The following is a 24,867-nucleotide window of genomic DNA, read 5'->3' on the forward strand; positions in this document are numbered from 1 at the left end:
TTGGTTAGGCACATCCTACTCATGGCCACTTCCCTGCTGAAGCATCATCTAGGTGGTCCTCTTCGAAATGCTACCTGGCTACACCTGGCTAGTCAGATGCTAGCTTGAGAGAACTGAAACTAAGCAACAGAGAGGGCAATGTCGGTGAGTGACAGACACAAGACAATGGCAACCAACATTTACTGAGAATTGAGAATCATGCTAAGTGCTTTTATGGACATAGTCTTTTTCATCTTCCTGGCAATCCTATGAGTTGGGAAATACAGGCAGGTTCAGTAATAACTTATGCACTGTTACAAAGCTACTTAGTAATCGAGCTGGCAGAAGAATTCAAACAAACTAGACTCCCAGCTCACATCTTTAATCATCAAACATAGATTTGGGGCTGGCAGCCATGTTGAAAGGTGCACAAGAAGTAGCGACTCAATGAGAAAATGTGACAAAGCAGAGCAGAGAAAAAAGAGGTCATGTGGCTCCTAGGGGCAGAGGAAACACTGGCATTCTGGAAGCTTCCCTGCTGATCTCATAACACTTGACTGAATGTGGATAAGCAGCCTTAAGTGAGCTTAGCATCTTCAAAGAGAAAATACAACTGAGTAGGCAGTTCTTCAGTAAATGGAAGTGGAGGTTTTCCATTTCCTTTGCTTTCTGACATTAAACCCAAGCCATGGCAACTGTAATAGTCTTGAGTTCCCATTTCCCTTTGCCTCCAGTGTTTCATAACAGGCATCAAAACCTGGATTGGTATTCAACTTGGATTAGGGAATATAACTATGGAAAAAAGGGCAGTAAAAAAAAAAAATGAAGTGTTTTCTTCAACTGTGTCCATCATTGCAAATCTTCAAGACTTAGCAAGAAACAAAGTCTGGAGAAAGAACTTCAAAGGAAGACACCACATGTGCCAATGAGCAAGGGAAGAGTTGAATGGTGGCAATGTCTTACTCTGTTTAACATTCCCTAACTCTCCTTTTGATATTAGAGCAATTATTTGCTTTGGGGAAACCAGCTAGGGCTGATAATCACATGTCCCTCCCCACCACCTTCAAACATACAGAAGGGAATGTGATCCAGGCTGACCAATCAGAATATCTGATTACCCAGAAAGACAGTTTGCTCTAAGAGCATGTGACCTAAGTAGGGCCAATCAGTTCTTTTCAAGGGTTGCTATGGCTGCCTACACAACGGTGTTCCCGTCTCTTTCTTTCTGAGATGATGTCCACTAATGAGTTGCCTGAAGGAAACCTGTGCAGGGGGAGAGATATTAAAGGCACCAGAGTCTGTCTTACCTGAAATTTTTAACTATCTACTGAGTGAGCACATTCCCATCTTTTGTATTTTTTAAAAACATATATTTTAAGCCTGATTAATTTTGTTTTCTGTCACTTACAATTGGAAGCACCCTGAATAATGTGTAATTTTCCTCATGGGGTGGGGGAGTCAATGTCATGATTGTCTCTAACAAGCCACATCACTAAAGCAAGGAGAAGAACTATTCTCTGGAGCCCACAAACAAGTCTGTCTTTGGAGAGAGATCATTATTCCTGTACGACTCCACTTCAAACACCTGCTCGATACAAAATGGAAATCCACAGGGCAACAAAGCCAGTCAATTTTTACTACCAGATAAGAGTTGTGAAAGCCAGTATGCTCGAAAGTGTCCTTCTGGTGTGACTTGGTGTAAGATGCCTTTGAGGGCATTTAGCATCTCTATTTAACAAGCCAGGAGCCAGTGCATTTTGTGAGTTTTTTTATAGCTTCTTCCTCTACTCCTATAAACACTGCCAATGTCACACAGTAAGATAAAAAAGTGTGTATGAGGTCTAAATTAGTCAGTGCCAAAGAGTATGTTCTTGGATGTTCAACTGATTTAAAGAAGAAGGGGAAAAAAAAAAAAAAAAAAGCAAGGGTCAAAACCCAAATCTGGGGGCTTCCCTGGTGGCGCAGTGGTTGAGAGTCCGCCTGCCGATGCGGGGGTCACGGGTTCGTGCCCTGGTCCGGGAGGGTCCCGCGTGCCGCGGAGCAACTAAGCCCGTGAGCCATGGCCGCTGGGCCTGCGCGTCCGGAGCCTGTGCTCCGCAACGGGAGAGGCCACAGCAGTGAGAGGCCCGCATACCGCAAAAAAAAAAAAAAAAAAAAAAAACCCCAAATCTGTAGATCTTTATAGCTCGATTTGGGGATTTGCTAAGTGTATTGTGCACTGCTTTGTCAATCAAATGACAGTTAATCAATACTAATCTGATGCCAGCTGATTCTTCTTTTTACCTAAACAGTATTAAGGTATACTACCTATGAATATATTTTATCCCACGCTGTAAATCTATATGCTTTAAAGTAAATACATTAGTATCTCTTTTTAAATGGAATGCACTGCATATACAAGGAAATAAAGATGATTTACCAAGTTGTTCTGAAAAATGCCTTTCTGATGCATTATGAAAATGTTTCCGCTTTCAAGGCAATAGTAAATAGATCAGACATTTCCATCATTTTATATTATGATCTATATCCCAGTCTCTGGGAGAACCTATTAACACCCAGAATATCTTATGGACAGAGTGCCCTTTTGGGGCTGGTGCAGGTGAATTTTTCTTTTCTTTTTTCCTCTGTTTGTTTATACCTTCATTTCTTCCTTCAGTCAATATTTATTTAGTGCCTGATGTGGGCTAGGCAATGTCCTAGGTACCAGAAATAATAATGGTGAGCAATAGTAATAATATCTACAGACCCAACAATTTGCCCTATTTTCCAATTTGTCCTCAGCCAACTAGGCCAATACACACCTAGGGTCAAGCCTTCCCATGCTGCACCATCTCCGCCTGTTCATACATACCAGAGCTGGATTGAAACAACAATGACCTAATTCCTGAATATCACTTTATGGGGATTTTCACATATACTTTTAAATTCTTATAAACACCCATATGAAAGGAGCAGAGGAGATGAACATAAGTGACTCATTTAAGGTCAAGCATCTGACAAGCCCAGGACTAAATCATACTACAGATAGCTGATGGCTATGATAATATCTACCTCCCAGACTGTTGTAGAGCTTCAATGAATTACCACAGGTATAGCACTCAGAACAGAGCCTGGTGCACAGTAAGAATGCAATAAATGCTAACTTGATGATGAAGATACTCTTGTTTAGAGACAGACACAAAGCCACTGCCACAGTCAATTTGCCTGTCCATTTGTGGGTTGGACCATCATTGGTCCATCCATCCACCATTTATTGTGTATGAGGAACAGCAAAACTACTGAGATTCTGTGTTGAACACGCCAAAGCTTCCATACCTCTCAAGTCTACAGACAGATTTTTCAGTCTTTGGCATTTGTATTTGTTATCAGATTTCACCCACTACAATGGCAGAGTTGAATAGCTGTGACAGGGATCACATGGTCCACAAACCTAAAATATTTGCTATCTGGCCCTTCACAGAAAAAAAGAGTCCTGGCCTAGATTCTCAAATCTTTGCATTCTTGTAGCTGTTCTCTCATCATCCCTTGGAATTTAAGAAATAAATAGTGATGGTTTACTTAAATGGGCCAATCAACTTGTTTATATTTGATGATATGCCCAAAATGCAGAAAAGAACTTCATGATTCTGGCCTTACTGATTTTCCCAGTGGACTTCTTTCTATTGCCCTCTATAGGTGGCTGGATAACCTTGCGAAAATATTCTTCCAAAGCATGAACTCACTCTTCTGTGGTCCTACCGCTCTCTTCCTTTTTACTCTCTCCTTATTATGCCCCAAATGTTTTCAGCTATCCTTGGATCCCTTATGATATCATGTTTGGCCCAATTTTTTGCATTATGTGGACTCACTAGGCAGAGAGTATCATTCTTGTGTTTCTTGGCTAGAATTCTTTTTTTTATCAGCATTACTTTGGCTTTTACTGCTGAAGTCTATGTCAGTTGATATGTTGTTGGGCAGTTATAAGTTTTCTTTTTAAAATATTATATTGCACGAGAAATTTAAATATTTAACTGTTGGCTTATAGGAAACATTCAAGGTTCTAAGGAGAACAATGATTGACTCTAACCTGAATCCAGGCACATTTAGTGTATTATGTTGTTCAATCATTGTAACAGCCCACAGGTTAGGCACTGTTATCATCTCCATCTGCAGATGAGGAAACTGAGGTTTTGAGAGAGGAAATTAATGTTTAAAATGATAAAATATAGTAAATTTATTGAAAACTTAGTATATCTGAGGAACTGTGGTAAGCTTTACATGTCGGTCTTATTTAATTCCCAACATGACTATCTAGGAAAGCAGTACTGATCTTTCCATTAGGCACAAAAGGCTCAGTCAGACTGCTGACTTGCTTAGGATCCCACCACAAGTAAGTGGGGGCAGCAGGACTTAATACTGAAATCCGACTGAGGTCAGGAAGCTGTGTTCTGGGGATTCTCACTTAAAACCTATCCTGTGGTTCACTCACAAGGACATCCATCTCCTCCCTCTACCTCCCCCCCTGAGTCAGATGTGGTGCCTACATGCAGCTCCCTCATTGAGCAATGACCTTAAAATGTTCTGGATATTTCCTGTCTGTGGTTTGGTGATTAGAATGGTAGAAGGAAAAGACAAAATCTGTCATGGCGATGCTTTCAAATCAAATGAGTATCAGCTTTAAGCTCTCAAGGATACCTGATTCTAATGATTTCTTTACTATCTCTTATTTTACAAATAAACCCTAGTCCCAGTACTGATCAGTAATGGAAGATGAACATTAGAACTTCTGTCCATTAATAAATATATGCTCTAAATGAGAAGTTGTTAATGGGCTACTGAAGTTGACTAAAGACATTCCCAAGAGATACCCTTTAGATCTTTACCGTACAAGAAATTTCAAACCCTACATTTTGAAAACTGAACCAAGCCACTCTTGGCTCTTGCCACTTCATCTTTGTAGGTGAAGGGATATAGTCTTTCCATATTGCACATTTTGCTTCTATACTTTACCAAGCAGAAATACAGCTTTAATTTATAGTAGTGTGGATACTACAAGTTGGGTCTTTTAACTCACTGTTTAGTGTTTTTTTTTTCTTTTTCTATTATATGTTGTAGCATAGTTCTGGTTAATGTGTTTAAATATTGGTGTAGGATCTTCCTGAGCCAGGGATGGAACCCGTGTCCCCTGCATTGGCAGGTGGATTCCTAATCACTGCGCCACCAGGGAAGTCCCACTTTTAGTCTTTAAAAACTGCCCCTTATATAAGTAGGTCCCATTAAAGTCAGATAAGCTAAATATATAAGATGAATGGCAAGACTGCCATCTAGGTCTGCTAAACTTGCTCTATACATTTTTATAGCTCTCAAAAAGTCCCACCCCAAGGTCCAATTTTAGGGACACTGAACACTAATAAATCAATAAGCCCAGTCTCATTTTTCTGAATCTTCTTACTCAGGCAATGCAAAAATTCCTTCCAGATTTTCATGACAAATGGAATCAGCTCAAGGAGGAGGCTCGCGAAATGGATGACACTGGCATCCCCCCTAATCCATTAGAGCAAATAACTTTCAGAGACCCAGGGATCCCACAGAAACCACCCTCCCACCAGGCAACTGATCATAACTTCAGGATTGGGCCAAATCAGCCCTAAAGGAAGAAAAGAAAATGCTACCAATTTCAGCACATCTCAGAATTATAAAGAAACAGATCCAACTATGAGATGTTGTGAGTGCTACTGTAGTAGTCTTCAAGGCATGCATCTACTATACAACCTATCATTTGCCATTTTAAATGCCTGGGATGACAAGTGCAGCCTATCTTTTGCCCCGATAAGAGAAGGTTTTTGTACTGAGGAAACAATACTAGTTCTCAATGGAAAGGGACTTGGAGGGAAGCAACACAAACAAGTGATGTAATAAATGTAAAAGATATAAAGCGGAACTAAATGCATATGAGGTCCTTAACAAATGTCAGTAAAGTCATGAATGCCTTTTTAGGTCTATTTCAACTATAAGATTATATAAATAAGGGAATGGATATCCATCCTATATAACAGGCATAATATATGCTGTATTGAGAAGTAATGGAACTTCCCATGAGGAATGTCTTGCCCAAGCTGCTACATTCCTTACTTCGTGGACAAAAGTAGGGCATCACACTGCTCCAAAAGGGAGGCAGAGATTCAAACCTCTACTCATGTAACTTCTGTTTTCCCCACTCCAAACAGCCGTCTCCTGCAGAGCTGTCATCTTGAACTCTTTGCTTCTGCTACTACTTTAGGGTCAAGCCCCAGGCTGGAGAGACATCAGGGTCACCCTTACCAGTGACTGACATTCACTGTGTACCTGCTGTGTGTATGGCCTGATGTCAGGCACTACAGAGGGGGAAAGAATGGAATCTACAACCTTGAGAAATCAGAAAGAAGGATATGCAACCTTCTGAGGGGATCAAGGGCGGAGAACCTGAGACACTCGAGTTTATTTATAGAGGGACTTCACTCAGTGTTCTTTACACCTTCCCTCTCGTCCATGGCTTCTCAAACTTGGTATTATTAACATCGCGGCCAGGTAATTCTTTGTTGTGGGAGCTGTCTTGTGCATTGTAGGATGGTGAGCAGCATACCTGTCCTCTAACCGTTATGTGCCAGTAGCAAGGCCCCCACCCCCTTCACTTTTAGTTGTGACAATCAAAGATATCTGTAGACATTTATATACATTTCCACTGGGGGGCAGAATCATCCTTGTTGAGAACCATTATCTGGTCCCAGTGCACTGTAACATCCTCATCCTAACAGCTCCAAGCTAACCCCATCCTCAGAATTTAACCATAGAGCTAGCTCCATGTGAAAAAGGAGGCCCTTTCATCTGCTACATGATATTAAACATGAAATGATACAGACATACCTCAGAGTTTGGAATCATGTCTTATACTTGTTATATTCTACCTGAATCCCCAGCTTAACATAGAGATTGCACATAATATGTGCAACAATTGTTTTTTAGATGTTGATAACTATCTAATAATGGCTTTGTCTGGTAATCTTGGGCATTTTGTATAATGGGTTAAAAATACAGTTCTGAGAAGAGATCTTCAGCAGCCCGACAAAAGCCTCCATGGCAGAAAAAAGAAGAACGCTTGCTTTCAGATGACCATCCAACATAAGTATCAGGCAAGTGTTCAGAGATCACAGTCCATCTCTTAGAACTTTCTGCATCATCCACAGGGGTGCTTGGGGGAGGGGCATACTCACAGCAGGGTCTAACCACTGTTATTGTGAGGTGTGGGTGACTTATATCTCACCTGAGGTCAAGGTCTGACCTCATGGCAGAAGCACACACTAGCTGAGAAACTTTGGGCAAGATGTTTTACCTCCATAGGCTTCAATCTCTTAATCTCTAAGATGGAGATTTAGAAATTTCCTTTCTTTTTTTTTTTTCTTTCCATCCTAAGTACCTTTAAGGATGGTTCAGAGAATCAAATAAGATGCCAGCAAATATTCAGATCTAACTCAGTTTTACTGTGCAGAGGGTGACTCTACATTCAGTTTTCTAGGATTTCATGAGCCCTTGTGCATTAGCCCACCTGTGATTTGTGGTAGCACAAACATTCCCCAAAACTCACTTATATAATTGTTCTGTCTGAGAATCACGGAAGGAAAGAAGGAAGGGAGAGCAGGACAAAGATGGAGACAGAAAGAGGAAAGGAATCGTCTTAAACACCAGTCAGTTCAGCTGCTCTCCCACAGTTCATTTTTTATCCCTCCATTGTTCAGGTGACAGGATGAAGGTATGTATGTATGTATGTATTTATTTTTATTTTAACATCTTTATTGGAGTATAATTGCTTTACAATGGTCTGTTAGTTTATGCTTTATAACGAAGTAAATCAGTTATGCATATACATATGTTCCCATATCTCTTCTCTCTTGCGTCTCCCTCCCTCCCACCCTCCCTATCCCACCCATCTAGGTGGTCATGGAAGCAACCTAAGTGTCCATCAACAGATGAATGGATAAAGAAGATGTGGCACATATATACAATGGAATATTACTCAGCCATGAAAAGAAATGAAACTGAGTTATTTGTAGTGAGGTGGAGGGACCTAGAGTCTGTCATACAGAGTGAAATAAGTCAGAAAGAGAAAAACAAATACCGTATGCTCACACATATATATGGAATCTAAGAAAAAAAAAGGACGAAGGTTTTGAACTCGAGTTCAGTTACCAGGCTGGACCACAAGAGTAACAGTGGTCTTCTATGTTATCTTCTTCCAGCAGGAAGCTCTTCTCCTGCCTTTCCTAACTTCACCCAATGAAATCCTTCAAGGGCTAATTCAAATCTCCACTTCTCAGAGAAGGCCTTTCTTTGGAATTTCTGTGACCCCAATGCTCTGGGCACTTTTAGGGTACATTTTTCTGGTGCATTTCTCACATCTCATTCTCCAGCATAAGTTCCCGAAGGCAGGTATAGACCATGCCTTATAAATCCAATGCCCTGGCACCTTCCATTGGTTCACTAGAAATCTTTGATCAGAATATGCTAAGGAGAGACATATTTTCAGAGTCCTGGGAGAAAGAATTAGGCCAGAGGAACTTGTTCATGCAAGGATGCCCTCATTAAACATACAGTTGAAGCACTAGAGCCTGAACACTCCCCAATAGCCAATCAGCTAGACAGATAGGAAGTCGAGAGGGAAAGTCATTTTCCTTGGCAGCTGAGACGCATTTAACAGCCAAAGGAGAAAAGCACATTACCTTTATCCATAGCTCATAGGCACCCTGCATACTAATTGCATATCAGCTCGCTCCTTTGTTTGGTTAAATGCAGTCTCTTCCACAAGCCCATGATACAACAACTTTAAATGTGCTCTGACCTCTGATCAGCTCCCGCCAAGCAATTTAGCGGGAAGAAATGCACTGTGTCCAGACACCATCAGCCGTGCTCGTGCTCTTTCCAACCGGCATAATCCTGTCCTTTGCCATATGCACAGCCTGTTTCCTTTGGGCTGAGAGTGAAAAAGAGCAATGGGAACTGTCTGTGAGCACTGTAAGCCTTGTAGAGCAGGCTCATGACTTTCCTTTTGGATTAAACTACCAACCACAGACCTCATGGGTGCATTTGGTCCCAAGACTAGCAGATTTGTCCAACCTACCCCTCACCGGCTGATTGTCCTCACAGCAACCTATAAATCACAAATCAGATCTTGTCACTCCCCAGTTTGAAGCCCTTCAGTGTCTCCCCACTACCTTTTTTTTTTTTTTTTGTAGTACGTGGGCCTCTCACTGTTGTGGCCTCTCCTGTTGTGGAGCACAGGCTCCGGACGTGCAGGCTCAGTGGCCATGGCTCACGGGCCCAGCCGCTCCGCGGCACGTGGGATCCTCCCGGATCGGGGCACGAACCTGTGTCCCCTGCGTTGGCAGGCGGACTCTCAACCACTGCGCCACCAGGGAAGCCCCACCACTACTTTAAAATCTATATCTCAATATGATACACAGTGCTCACTATATTATAGTTTTATAATATATTCATACACACACCTCCATAAGTATCCAGGTATTTGTAATAGTTATCTATATTTTGTATAACTTATATAATGTGTATACATATAACATATACACATATATATGACATACATAACAAATACATACACCATACATACATATGAAACATATATAGAAATGTATATGTATATTTGTAGCTACATGTATGTGATATATGTTAAAAGCATAGGCTCTTTATAACAAAATAATGAATTGCACACTTTAAATAGGTGAATTGTAAGATAATGTGAATTATATCTCAACAAAGGTGTTATAAGAAAACAAAATATATGATCTAGAGTCTGATTATCTGGGTTTGCATCTCTCTTCTGCCACTTAACTTGCTACATAACCTTGGGGAACTTACCTATTTGTCAGTTTGTTCATATGTAGAGTGAGAATAAAACATATCTCAGAGGGCTATCGTGAGAACTGAGCTAACACGTAAAGAGATTTGAACAGTAGTCGGTATAGAGTAAGCATTTAATAAACTGTTAATTTATTAACATTTATAGCCTGTCTCTTTTCATGTCTGGGCACTCTGTTCCTTGACCTCTACCCTCTGGCTGTGTCGAACTTTTACACTTTTCCAGAAAGGTCATGCTTCCCCAGGATTTTGTAGATGCCACCCCACTCTCAGCCCCTCCAAGTCCCTTTTCCTTGATTAACTCTTATTTATCTTGCCAGCCTCAACTTAATCATCATTTCCTTAAGGAAGATTTTCCTTACTTGTAAAATTAGGTTAAAATCTCCTAATTTTATGTTTCTATACGTCTTGTACTTCTCCCGTAAGACACATTCTTCTCACGTAAATGTTTAAAACATCTGTCTTTCTTGCTCGGCTGCGCATTCCAGAAAGACAGGGGCCCTGGATGTCCCTCTGGTCAGCACAGCAGTTGGCCAGAAAAACCACTCAACTAATATTGGCTGAATGCAACTGAATTCTCTTCTGTAGTTTTGTCATTTTTGTAGTGAGAACTGCTTACACTATGGTTTGAATAATGCCAAGAACCTTCCTGCTGAAGTCACTTCCTTTCTTTTTTGACCCGTGAAAGTTCCTGCATCATAAATAACTTCTAAGTGTCCTACTCTACTTAACTTTTCTCTTTGGCTTACAGAATAAAAATCCTATCAAATATTTCCACGAACATTGCAGCCACATCCCGTCCAGGACACTGCCAAAAGAAGATACTCCCTGGGAGGCTCTCACAGAAACCTGAGATGTTGTCTTAACTCAGGCTTTGGGAGAAGAAAGCAATTCTTGTTTACTCTATGCTGATAATGACAAGCCCTTCCCCAAAGATAAATCTAAATGTGCTTATTTGCTGGAAAAAAACCAGTAGCGGCTCATCCCACATCCTCTGTCCCGTAGAGCTGGACTCATGCTTCCCGTGACCCTGCTGTCTGGGGGCTGTGCTCACTGCCCCACGTCTGCGAAGTCTACCTCCATCCCCACTCATCACACTTCCCCTCGACTTCTCCTCTGGGAAGTTCTGCAGGTCACCTCCACGAGCTTGGTCTCCTACCCCCGTCTCCAGCACAAACTGCAGCCAAGGGCTACCTGACATTTTTTCGTTTAACTTTTTAAAAATCATTTTCGCTGCTATTTAATGTCTCACTGGGTATGTGCTTTAATACCCCTACTAGACTATAACCGACTTGTGATCAAGGAACTTTTGTGCTGTGTCCTTCCATCCCTGCACTGAGCTTCGATGGGTGATAGCTGCACAAATGCTGTTCAACAGGAATTTATAGGAGGAACAGGCATCAATACACTGGGCACTTATGCTGTGCTTAGCACCGTGCCAAGGAGTTTACGTACATCACGTAGGTACTCTTATCACGCTCATTATGCAGATGAGCAACTTGAGGCTTTCCAAGATTTAGGAATTTGCCCAGGGTTGCATCCCTAGAGCCAGAAGTGGAATCCAGTTGGTCTGCCTCCAAAGCCCCTACCCAAGTAACCATTAGGCTGTCCGATACTACTGTTCCTCAAAGAAGAAACTTAGGCATTTGCTTCTATCTTGTGTCCTGAAGGGTTCTGGATACTTTCTCCTCTATCTCTCCTTATTTCTTTTGTTTATATTCACCCTCGCCACCTTTCCCCACTACTCCTTGGGAAGACAGGCTGCCGAAGCAGTTGAGATTCAAAGACTGGTACATGGCAAAAGCTTAGAGCAAGGTGGGAGGGAAAGCACAATACATGTATGTTTAGCGCCCTTTCCTCCCACTCAAATGGGCAGAATTAAACTCAAGTCCCTTCCTTGGAGAAGAATACAGTTAATTTCCTTCCTTACTCTGCATACTGAGAATTTCTTATTCACATTGTCATCTCACTAAATTCCTAGTGTCACCGTGGAATACCAACATTCCCCTTGGCCTCTGCCAGGAAGAAAGAAAAAAATTCCAACTCAGGTGACTTCTGGTTGCATAAGATATTCTACAACAGTGAATATAATAAATGAGAAAGGAGACAATAGAGCCAAACTCTCTGGCAAGCCTCTTGCCACTGAAGATGGTCTGGTAGAAATTAGTTTATCTTCTTGTCTGAAAATACTGTTTTGGGCATTAACTGGCAAGAAGACAACTTTGAGAATAAAAACAAGCCAACAGATGCCTGAAAGCATAGTAGCTGTAGCTTGATAGAGAAATTAAAGTCGTCTCGGTTACACAAACAAAAAAACAAACATGGCCCTCCCTTAGTAAGTGCTGGAATTGGTTCTCTTGCAAGCAGCCAAGTAGTGAACCTCATCAACTCTTTAATCAAGCTAGAAAGCTGACAAATGTCCCCAACTGCCTTTTTCCCTCCTCTCCCCATCCCCGCATGCAAATAAAAGGAAGACAGTGGCTCAGCAACTGGGGAGATTGGCTAAGGCAACACTGCTGGGACAGCTGGCGATGTTGACACAGAATGATTAATCCATCACGCTGATATGAAATCACATCTCCCTCCCGCCCAAGGGAAAAGCGCATGGGGCCAGGCAAATACATCCTCCTCCCGTATCAGGAATTAACCCCTAAGCATGGGGGGGAAAAGCTGACCCAAGGCAGCTTAAGATGCCCGTGCATGTGGGTGGGTGAACACGTGAAACCAGGTGGTAGAATCACCCAGGCTTTGGGACTGGCTCTTTTTTATTTTTTGGAGAATGATGAGAGTTCTACTGCCAGGAGCCTTTCCGATGAAACCCCACTATTATTTTTCTATTGTAAAATTGTGCTTTTTCTCATTTAGTATCTCTGGTTTATTAAGGTTGGAACTGTTCATCTGAGAGTCTTTTATATGTGGCTTTCTCGCTACATTATTTATGAGAAATGTATCTTTATGATCTAATACAGTACTCCCGTAGGCCTATAAATAATAAACCCACTTTGGGATGAGGTGCCAGAAGAACTCTACGACCGGCAGTTCTCTGTAAATAGTTGAATCCCCAGCAGATGATCTCTGCTAAGGATAACAGAGAGAAGGAGGGCCCTGGCAAGTTTCAGGTTCCTCTGATTTATTACCCAAATGTTACTGTTAGGTTGGTAAGCCCTTCTATCCCAAGGAACAGTGTCTGAACTATTCAGGTTTTTTTTGTGTGTGTGTGTGTGGTACGTGGGCCTCTCACTGTTGTGGCCTCTTCCGCTGCGGAGCACAGGCTCCGGACGCACAGGCTCAGCGGCCATGGCTCACGGGCCCAGCCGCTCCGCGGCATGTGGGATCTTCCCGGACTGGGGCACGAACCCGCGTCCCCTGCGTCAGCAGGCGGACCCTCAACCACTGCGCCACCAGGAAAGCCCCTGAATGATTCAGTTTTTACCACCACAGAAGAGGAAGTATGTACCACTTTTTACTATAATCCTGTAGCCTCTCTCATGCTTCCTTCTACTCACTAATGCAATACTTCAGAAAGGAGGAGAAAGAAGAGAAAAAGATGGAGGCAAAGAAGTAGGAAAAGGGGAAAGTTTGTTTATTTAGCACCCACATACATGGACTAAATGATCTGAGTAACGTAGCCAACTTCAGGTAGCTGGTAGGTACGGCAGAACCCAGTTATGCCACATTCTAAAGCCTCTGAGTTCCTTCTCATGGAGAAAGGCAGAGCAGGTTAGAACAAGTGTAAGAACACAGGATGAGGCCCTCAAATTCTAAGGATGCCTCCAGCAAGGCAGCCATGGCCCCAGTAAGCCAGCCCTGAGTCTCCATCAGAGAAAGAAATGGCCTGGACCTGGGAGCTGTTTCCTTGATGCTCTATTTGATGAGCTTCTCTAAGTTCTTGCTCCCGGATGCCCTATTAGGCCATCACCTCTCTGGTGTTCACCTGTTCAGTCTGTGTCAATGGTTCTCTGACCCTCTTGCTCAGCTGCTCAGTGGGGCATCTCTTGTGGGTCTTTTCTTGGTCTGGCATTTCCCACCAAACACTTGGCCTCTCCCTTAGAGAGGTGCTCAACTAGCAAGATCCAGTGCATCCACAACTGAACTATTCATCTTCAATCCTAAACCTGCTATTGCTCCTATACATTTCTGTTAACCGTGCCACAGCTGTCTGACTAACAGGGCGCACAAGACCAGAAGCATCCCAGCTTCCCTCCCTCTTGACTTGCCACGTCCAATTAGTTGCCAAGATTCATTAGTTCTCCTTCAAGATGACCGTTCCCATTTGTTCTCTCTCTCTCTCTCCTAGTTTAGGACTTTATGAATCCTCAACAAAGATATTATAATAATCTCTTAACTTAGATGCAAGGTCTCAGTCCCTCTGTTTCTCCGTACTATCCAGATTGGTTATCAAACATTCCAAGGTTCAGGCTTCCCTGGTGGCGCGGTGGCTGAGAGTCCACCTGCCGATGCAGGGGACGTGGGTTCGTGTCCTGGTCTGGGAAGATCCCACATGCCGTGGAGCGGCTGGGCCCGTGAGCCATGGCCGCTGAGCCTGCGCCCCCCCGTCCGGAGCCTGTGCTCCACAGAGGGAGAGGCCGCAACAGTGAGAGGCCCGCGTACCGCAAAACAAAACAAAACAAAAAATTCCAAGGTTCAAAAATTGCAATCCTTTCATGCAACAAATATTAGTGAGCACTTACTAGGCACCAGGCACTATTCTAGACTCTGAAAAACAAAAGTTCCTGTTGCCATGAAGCTTACATTTTAATGAGGTGGACAGGATGAAAATAAACACACATATACACAACATGCTATGGCATGTTGTGATAATTGCTCTGAAGAGGAATAAAGCTGGTAAAAGTACAGCCCAGGAATCAACAAACAGTTCCTGTAAAGTGCCAAATAATAAATATTTTAGGCTTTGTGGGCCATATGATCTGTCTCAACTACTAAACTCTGCTGTTGTAGTGTGAAAACAACCAGAGACAATACAAATGAGCCTGGCTGTGTTCCAGTACAACGTTATTTACAAAACCAAGCAGTAGTAGTGGTGTGATTTGGCCCACAGGCCATACTCCGCCAACTCCTGGTATAGACTCGATAGCAGGAACATGCTATTTTTTTTAAGGGAATCTAAGAAGACCTCTTTGATGAAGTGATATTTAAGCCATAAAGAAAGAGATCCTTTATGCATAGACTGTAAAAGAGGATCCCATGCAGAGGGAAGCGTAAGTACAAACGATGGGTGGTGAAAACATGCTTGGTGATGAAGCAAGGAAGCCAGGGTATCTGGGGCTAAGCAAGCAAGGGGGACAGAACTCACAGAGTATCTTCCATGGACACCCTTCATAATGCCTGGGTTCCACTGTTGCATGTACAACAGTCATGAGTTTTCATGATCGTGCCTTTGATTATTATAATAAAAATATAATGAATATTTGCTATTTTTCTTTGCCCAGCAGCCAGTCCCCCTCCCAGTAACACCACCTCAGTTTTCCTTTTGAGAACTGACCCCTTCTTTATCTCACTCCCAGGCATTTCCCACCGTAGCTCCAGCAGTGGAATATGAACCAGGCCGTGCTAACCAGCGGATTCCATCATCTGGGTCATGACGACTCATTCAAGGATGGGCATATGGCCCGAGTCAGTCCAGTCAGAGTAAAGACAAGGACTTTGTTGGATTTATATTAGGAAGGTAAGCACTCCTCCTGCTCACCAGCAGAGGTGATGACCAAATACAAGATTGGAAAACAGAGCTAAGAGACGGTAAGAGAAAGACAGAGACTGAATTTTGGTCACATTATTCGAGCCACTGAATCTAGCCTGAAGCTGGCTACCACTGAACCTTTCTACTACACAAGGCAATACATCTCCCCACCTGGCTTTGAGCTGGATTCATAGAAATTAAAACCAAATGAGTCCTGACAGATAAACATGTGCTATTCCATTTGCCAAGAAAGCACTCTCCCTGTGTTTTTTCCCCCCAATCCATACTCAAGACCTAGTTCAAATTTTACTCCCTTCATTTACCAAGCTTTCAAAATTCTCTCTGGGATACCACCCTACTACATCTAGAGTTCGTAATTCTGGAGTCACTTTGCTTCTATCCTTCTAAGAAGCTTGTTTTCTGCTTGGGCTCTCACATATTGACATGTGTGTTTCATCTCCCTGATAAGATACCTCCCTGAAAGAGCAGGAACAATAACCACTTCATCTCTATATCTCCATGACTCCAATAACAGTAAAGATATCTTATATATAAATGTACATGTGCGTGTGTGTGTGTGTCTCTTTTCATAATTATCAATTACCAGGCTGCAGTACAGAGTTTCATCAAAAACTAATTCAAAAGGCTAAATGCATCAGACCACATTTAAATTTCTATAAATCTTATGTTAATTTAAATGGCTTTAGATTTAATTTAAAATGTTTTTCAATTGATAGTAATGTAACTTGGATAATTGGCATCAAGTGGCATCTAGAGGACATATTTTAAAAACTAATCTAGAGTATAAAGAGACCTAATTAACAATTAGAATAATATTTTATAATTATGCTTTGTTTATAAGGGCTATAATGTCCAATTCATTGTTCAATGAAACTGGTCATTAATGAAGGTCAAAATTATGCTTTCCCTTGGTGTCTCCATGAAGACGCCTCTTAGATGCACTGGCTTTTATGTTGCCTACTTTTGCTGCTTTTTAAAGGCCACTGCTGACTGGTATTTCATACCTTTGTCCTGTAATTAAAGTTAAACTATACCATGCCTCATCCTGCACGCTAATTTTACACCTTTTTGGTTATTAAATGAACGGGCTTGGCTATAAACTTAAATTCTCCTGTGTAAGACCTAAATCGATACCTTTGTAATATGGAAAACCTAAGGTTGACAAAGACATTGATGCCCATGTGAAGAAAGACAGGGTCTGGTACCTGAATGAAAGCAAGGCCCTGAAGCCTAGGGGCATGGAGGCCCCCTGTGGAGAGTTAGGGAAGTAGGTGTTAGAGAGGCGGGGAGTGTGACAGGGCGATTGGTAAGTTTAGCTGCAAGCCATGAAGTGAAAGTGATGGAGAGACATCCACACAGAAAAGTCCAGGTTTTTGGAAATGCGGAACTAGAAATGAGAAGACAGTTCAAGGCAAATACAGATTTGAGGGTCACCTGAAAAGGGCAATTATTGAAACTGTATGTAAGTATGGGATTTTCCATAGAAACGTGAAAAAAGAAAACTAAGGACTGACCCAGAGGCAAGTCCATATGTGGTGCCAGGAGTGAATCCACGTCACTGAGTAAGTGAAAGAAGAGGTAGTGAAGGAAGTGGAGGAACAGTTACAGATGTGGGAAAACTGTGGGAAAAGCGGTGTCTCTAGAAGCCAGAAATAAGGGGAGTAAGTGGACAATTGTGGTCCAGTTGTCTTTCCCGCTCAGTATGATGCAACGTGCTATGGAGTTCAGGGAAGTTGAAGATCACTGTGACAGAGGTCATCAGGCGCAGTGGGTAAGACTCTGCCTGGATTCAGATCCGGACTCTGCCAGTTTCCCTCTGTGGAACTGAGGACACAGTTCACAGCACTGTGCGCCCCAGTTTGCCCCTCTATAAATCAAGGTGATGAGCCAGGCTCCTCTAAGATTGTGCTGTGGATCAAATGCATTTACTCATGGCAAGTGACTGGCATCTTACACAGAATAAGCCCTCAGTGTGTGTTTACTCTATTTATATTGTAGCTTTTCTGGAGCAAAGCAGAAAAAGCTGAACCTGAACTCAAATGAGAGCTACCAGCAAAGTGGTGGCAAAATGATTGAGCTGTGACTGTCTTAGGTCAGTGTTCTTTAGCCTAGCGGTCCTCAACCTTTTTGGCACCAGGAACTGGTTTCATGGAAGACAGTTTTCCACAGACTGGGGAGGGGGGGGCGATGGTTCGGGGGGTAATGCGAGCGATGGGGAGCGGCAGATGAAGCTTGGCTCACTCGCCTGCCGCTTGCTTCCTGCTCTACAGCCTGGTTCCTAATAGGCTGCGGACTGGTAGCGGTCCGCAGCCTGGGGGTTGGAGACCCCTGCTTTAGCCTGCGTCAGAATCACCTACAGCTTACTGGCCCTACTCCTGAGTTTCTGATCAACAGGTCTAGGGTGGACCTTGAGAATTTGCATGTCGAACAAGTAGACCATAGCTGATGCTCCTAATTTAAGGACCATGCTCGGAGAACCACTGCTTTGAGTGGAAGGAAAGACCCTACAATTTTGGGAATTCAACCCAGGCCTTCAATCCCTATCTTGAAAACGTGTTTTCTCTTCTGACCCTAGCTATGTTCAGGAGATCTACCAGTCCAAACTTGACTGATATCTGAACACTCATACAAGTCCTAAGCCAATTTCTGAGTACCTTCTTCTGTGAACTTACAAGGGCTATGTACAATTTTAGAACTTGATGGGTTCCCTGAAGTCCAAGTGGACCAGCAAAAATCATCACCAACACAACAGTCAGCACGTAGAGTGCTGACCTTGTACCAATCACTGTGCTGAAAATCAGTACATATACTGTACCATCTACTTCTCCCAACTCCTGAGAGAGTCAGGCATTATCACACCATGTCATAGAGTAGAAGGAAGCCTAGAAAGGTAAAGTGACATATCCCAAGGCACTGGCTGACAAATGACAGAAACCAGGATTAAACCTGTTCTCTCGACCACTCAACTACACAGCTCTTGCCTGATCTTTTTACCCCAGGAAACATGTACAATATGAAAGGTCGGCAACTGTTGTCTGCCTACATGATTCCTCCATATCTTTTCCAGGATAAAAGTTTCCAGACAGTAGAACTGTTCTTTATGAGGTATGGCTACTAGTCGTTTAGCCAGACTATTCAAGGTCCTTGGAGTGTGTCCAAGGTAGTCATTATCTTGAAAACTGAATAGGTGGGTGTAGTTATCCAGAGAGTCTGAGCCAATGGGTTAAGCAACTGTTTCCAAGAGACATTATCTACTTAGGGTTATTATTATCTTCTACTGCTTGTTCTTACCCAGCTATCAACTAAAATTACTGATTTATTTACAGATGTTTCTTACTGTATTCATCCATTCTTACTTCCATTCTTTATTGTGTTCCTCTCTCTTTGTTTTATACAAACAAAGGTAGAAACTAAACCTTAAAGAGAAAAATAGACTGGATAGGGTCACTCAGATCATAAATGCTTGAGCAAAGATTCAAACCCACGTATGTAAGATTCCACCATGAAATATGCATCTAGATTCCAACCTCCCAAGAGTTTGAGCAGTCTGATGACTCAAAAAGACAAACTTCTCATTAAGCTGAAAATGAAATTGCCTAAACTTCTCGTTCCACACCATATGGCTGGATCCCAGATGACAGGAAGCTCATTTCTGCAACACACTAGGCTCATTTCACTGAGTAGGTTGATGTGAGATTTGTGGGGTGGTCATTTCCTCTTCTTGCCGGCATTGGTAGCAGCAGTGGTATTTATTATGATGCTTCCTTTCTACATTTTTACACAAAAAAGCAAATGCTTCTGATGATGGATAGAGACAGATTTTATCCTAAATCATTCCGTAAGTGAAATATCACAAGCACAAGAAAGAACAGCAGCAAAATTATCCACCTGCCTTCAAACGACCAAATGCTACAATCATCTTCCAATCCTTAGTTTACGTCACGATAGGGGAGGGGGGGAAGTTCTTAAATGATACCATCATAGAGTTTTGTACACGAGGACGAAACCACAGTGTTTGGACATCTAAAATATCTGTATCTTTGCAAAGTCAGATTTTAAAGCAGTGAGGTGACTCACGAAGCACCAAAGACTAATGGGAAGTGCCAAATACCATTTGTACAAAATGATCTCGGCATGAGATACCATCACGTTTTCCCCTGGGCAGTTATTTTAGAATGGGTAGAGCAAAATACTCTTGACTAAGAGGATAGCTCAAAGTTTCTGCGTTTTTTCTCCCCCAAAACTTAGAACTAACATAGAAAGTGCCACTTCTACGAATAATAGAGAAAAACATTCATTGCGAGAGTTGGCAAGGGTCTTAGAACTACATTTATGTGTAGCCATGTGCATTGAGGGTAGAGTCCATAGGCAAGGATTTGAACATCAGTGCCACCACTTACTGGTACTTGATCTTGGCAAATTTCTTCACCTTTTCAAGACTTAGTGTACTCATCTAAAAATGGGACCAATTTGAGGAGGCAGCAAAGTATAGTGCTTTAATGTGAAGCAGTCTGTATTCAAATACCTGGCTGGGAATCCTGGCTCTCACCCTTTACTATGGCTCACCTCTCCCTATAGCTCAGTTCTGTCATCTGTAAAATGGGGATGATAAAAACGTTGCCTGCCTCACAAGGTGTTGGTGAGGTCTAAATGTAATAATGCACATAAAGCATGCTACTTGGATCATGCCAAGTGGTCAATAGACTTCACCTTTTTTTTTTTTTTAAAGACTATCTACTTAAGGGGTTTTAAAAATAAGTTTTAAGAGGTCTCCTAGGGACAGAGTCGGGGGAAGAATGAAGCTATACAGCTTAACCTTTATGCCTTAAAAGCCCCATCCACAACTCAGAGCAGTGCTACTCTTTTATACATTTTATTGATTGGGGTTTGGTATGAAATTTTATTTTTAAAAGTTTGTTGCTAAGTTTTAAAAAATTATTTGAAACTTCTGCTCTAGACAACTCTCAGTTTGCAGATAGGAAAAAGCAAGGCCTTGAAAGACAAAGGAATTGTTCCATCCCAGTGAGCACCTGACCAGCGATTAGACCTCCCCTGGCTCGCTGCCTCTGCACCCGGCCCTCCCATGCCATTGAGCTCTGTCAGGATGGCCACTGCCATCTTCTGACTCTGCTGAGCCTGATGCTGGTCAGAACGATGCTGAAGTTTTGACACTGACAGAGGAAAGCATAATGGGGCCAGTAAGAGTGATAGGGGAGTCAGGGGTAAATACAGGTGGGAGAGTAGAGGGTGAGTGTGTGTGGGGTGTGTGTGTGTGTGTGTGTGTGTGTGTGTGTGTGCATGCTCATGTGTGTTATTATGTTAGGCACTGAAGATCCACTAAGTATGAGTGGCTGGTGGAATATCTAGATGAAAAGGAAGACCTAGAACTCAGGGAAGATGCCAGGCCTGGGGATGGAAACTTAGGAGTCATCTAGCAAGAAAGTTAGATATGAATGTGTGTTATATCAGATAGAGAGACAGACAGACAGGCCAGACAAGCTGATGGACTTAGGGTGGAGGTGATAAACAGAAGGAAGACAGCATTAATTGAGAAGAAAGAAGATGCAGGGTGCAACTAATAATGTAGACGGCAAATAATAACTCAAGTACAAATAATGTAATAATTTAATAACATCTAGCATTTAGTGAACACTTCCTATTTTTTAGCCAACTTACTAACCACTTTCCGTAGATTATTTCAGTCAATCCTTCCAGTCTCAGAAGGTAGATACTTAGAGAGGTTAGCTAACTTGCTTTAGGTCACACAGTTATTAAAGGATAGAGATAGCATTAAAATTATAGTGGGTTAATTCCAGAGTCTGAGCTTTTAACTGGTACTCATAGAGAGCAGGAGAAGGAAAAGCAGGGTTAGTATTAATAGTAGCCTGAGTATTAACAGCAGCAGCACTGAATGAGTACTATTTTGTGCTCGGCACTGTGATAAGTGTGTATAACATGATCTAACACAATCTGATTGAGCCCTAGGGAGAACTAGAGGACGTAGATGTTCTTAGCCCAATCGAGCAGAGAAGGAAACTGGTTCAGTGATGTTGGTAATTTGTCTAAAATCACACAGCTAGTAGGTGACAGAGCCGGATGAAAAGCTAGGTTAGCTCCAGTACCAGAACTCTTAAACCACCCTGCTAGACCATTTAGGTATATAGCCAAATTCAATGATTCCAATAGTGGAACCAACAGAGAAATTCCTGTTTTTACAAATAACTTCTTGGGTCCTTACAACAGAACTTCTAATTCAGTAAGTCATGCTTGGATCTGTGAACCTGAACATTTTAGAAGTTCCCTACGTGATTCTTAATTTACAACCAGGTTTAGTAAATACTATAACAATGTAGACAAGTCTTGACTGCTTATTGCAGGACTGCCAACCTGTGAGGATTAGTACATTTCTTGGTATGAGCACACATCCCCACCCGAAGCTTGATGTTGGCAGACGTGCCACAAAGACTCATGATTTGAGAAACTTTTAAGGTGGGGACTGGGAGGTTCATCGTCCTTGCTTTGAGAGAGTAAAATTACCTTTACAGGTAATTGGCCTAAATCACTCTTCTAGACACCATTTAACTTTTCCTCTAAAATGTACACAGTAGCATTAAACCAGTTCAATGACTGAAGTTTACTTACCTAAAACTCTTAATCTCTCAGCTCCTACTACCACTTCATTGTTGTCTGCAGAGAAGAGCAATTTTCCAGAAACTGTCTTTACCTCGAACTTTTTGCCATAAGCTTCTACAGCTTTTGGCCCTAGAGGGGGAGAGAGAGAATACATTAGTTCCATCACATTCAATTATAAAGAGCTTTTTGCAGAACATATACATCTGACAAGATTGTATTGGACTTCAATGTAAGTGGATTGGTTTTCAGAAGCTAGCCGTGACAATTAGCCTCATGACTCTAACCATATCTTGTCAATTCCTTTTAATCATACGCTCTCCAGCTATGATTTTAAAAACCATTATGTCCTTCCTCCAAACTAATGCTTGAGTGAGATTTCCTTCAGCTAACCACCAAATTACTTTCAAATACTTGTAGATATTGGCTTGCATTTATGAAAGCACAATACTCACCACCTCTTGAAGGACCGGCGTATCTTTGGACAGCCCTAACTGTTGGAAAGGGCACCTTTAAATTCAGCTGAAATCTGCCTCACTCTTTCTACCCTTGACCCGCTGGCTGCATTTGACACCAGACAAGTATATAAGTCATTTCTAGACAGAAGAGGCTATAATATCTTGTAATTAATTGCCTTGAAAGTTACTGAATCTTTCATGATAGAGTTTCATTCAATACAAAATAAATTTTAGAGGTTTTATCACATCACAACAGATACTATTCTTGAAGCTGAGGCTATAGTAGTGGCAGAAGGAAGACAAAGTCCCTGATCCCTTAGCACTTACCTGCTGACAGAGACAGACAGACACACATTTAAACATGCGTTAATAAATCAACCAGAAAACTGCAGAGAGTTTTAGGTATTATGGAAAAAGTAGAACAGGTTAGTGTGTTAGAATTCTTAAAAAAAAAAAAGCATTAATAGGTGAGATCAAAAAGGAATTTATCTCTTGGTCTGGAAATTCACATAGAAAAATATTCGAGGGTAGAGTCCAGAAAGCTTATATGTTTTCCAAAACTGCCCAGGAGATTCTTATACAACTGTCCCTCAGTATCTGTGGGGGATTAGGTCCAGGATACCCCTCGGATATCAAAATCCATGGATGTTCAAGTTCCTTATATAAAATGGTGTGATACTTGCATATAACTTATGCATATTCTCCTGTATATTTATTTTTATAAATTTAATTACTTAATTAATTAATTTATTTTTGGCTGCACTGGGTCTTTGTTGATGAGCACGGGCTTTCTCTAGTTGTGAAGAGCGGGGGCTACTCTTTGTTGCGGTGTGCAGGCTTCTCATTGTGGTGGCTTCTCATGTTGCGGAGCATGGGCTCTAGGCACATGGGCTTCAATAGTTGTGACACTCAGGCTCAGCAGTTGTGGCTCACGGGCTCTAGAGTGCAGGCTCAGTAGTTGTGGCACATGCTTAGCTGCTCCGCAGCATGTGGGATCTTCCTGGACCAGGGCTTGAACCCGTGTCCCCTGCATTGGCAGGTGGATTCTTAACCACTGTGCCACCAGGGAAGCCCCTCCTGTATACTTTAAATTATCTAATTACTTACGATACCTAATACAATGTATGCTGTGTAAATAGTTGCAAATACAATATAAATACTATGCAAACAGTTGCCAGCATGGAACAAATTCAAGTTTTGCTTTTTGGATCTTTCTGGAATTTTTTTCCCCAAAATGTTTCTACCTGTAGTTCGTTGAAGACAGGAATGTGGAACTCGTGGATACGGAGGGCCGACTGTATAGCATTTTTGTTTCCTTCTAGTTATTTTTCAAGACGATGTCACTTATTAGTAAAAAGTAGTAGTGAAAGGGCCCTCAGTGTCTTCCAGGCAAAGATCACTCGGAACACACATGGAGTTGAACAGGCTGGGTTTTTAACTCATTGCCGTGAGAGAGAACACACACCGTGGGGAACCATAGGGCTTCTCAATAAGAAGAAAGAATTTATTACAGGATCTGGTCAAATAATGGAGGCAGGGTTTAAGGAAGCAAGGTTTTGTTCTGGATTACATGCTGTCAGGAACTGTGAGTAATTTTACGATTAGCATCTTAGTAAATCTCATCTAGAGTAGGGAAGACCAGAACAAGGCCAAACTGTAATGGATAAACAAACAGTTGTCATTCATATTATAGGGGGATAGGGGGAAGTTTGGTGATTCCTGTGGTTTGGATAAAAGTTTCTATTTTTCATCTATGTTCAGACATGATCAGAGTTGTGTTTGCTTTTTGTTTTTTCTCCATCCTTCATGGCCACGAGTGGCCTTGTCTGGTGTTGATGTTCTGTGAAATCATTTATGTCCACACAGAACACCAATGTGTGGCTGATAGAGCCCGGCCAGCTCCTGGATGTCTGGACCCGCCTTCCTCCTTGGCAACACTATCACACTAAGAATCAGAAGACAAAAATTATGTTCCAACTCTCTGATTTTCTGGTAATGTGACTTTTGGCAAATCATTTGATCTTTCTGAACCTCCTTTTCTGCATCTGCAAATTTGTGCTACTACCATCGATTCTATCTATCACATAGAACGGTTAAAAGGACTGAATTATAGTGTGTTTATAAAGAGAAATTTGTAGGCAGAAAAGAGTTGTGAAATGTAGGAGACTGATCTTGTGATTATCATTACCATTGGGA

At 42.0% G+C, this 24,867-nt stretch overlaps 1 protein-coding gene across 2 annotated transcripts in view; it reads right to left on the reverse strand.

Moving 5' to 3' along the window:
• SGCD (sarcoglycan delta) overlaps window positions 1-24,867 on the reverse strand; it is a 1,028,538-nt gene that overhangs the window by 126,897 nt on the left and 876,774 nt on the right. For both annotated transcript variants that reach the window (XM_067032014.1, XM_059062959.2), the window contains one exon: window positions 22,226-22,345. In XM_067032014.1, the coding sequence (XP_066888115.1) occupies window positions 22,226-22,345 (120 nt within the window). The remainder of the gene's footprint in view (window positions 1-22,225; window positions 22,346-24,867) is intronic.

The sequence above is a fragment of the Kogia breviceps genome, chromosome 4 (genome assembly GCF_026419965.1).
Source record: "Kogia breviceps isolate mKogBre1 chromosome 4, mKogBre1 haplotype 1, whole genome shotgun sequence".
Lineage (NCBI taxonomy): Eukaryota > Metazoa > Chordata > Mammalia > Artiodactyla > Physeteridae > Kogia > Kogia breviceps.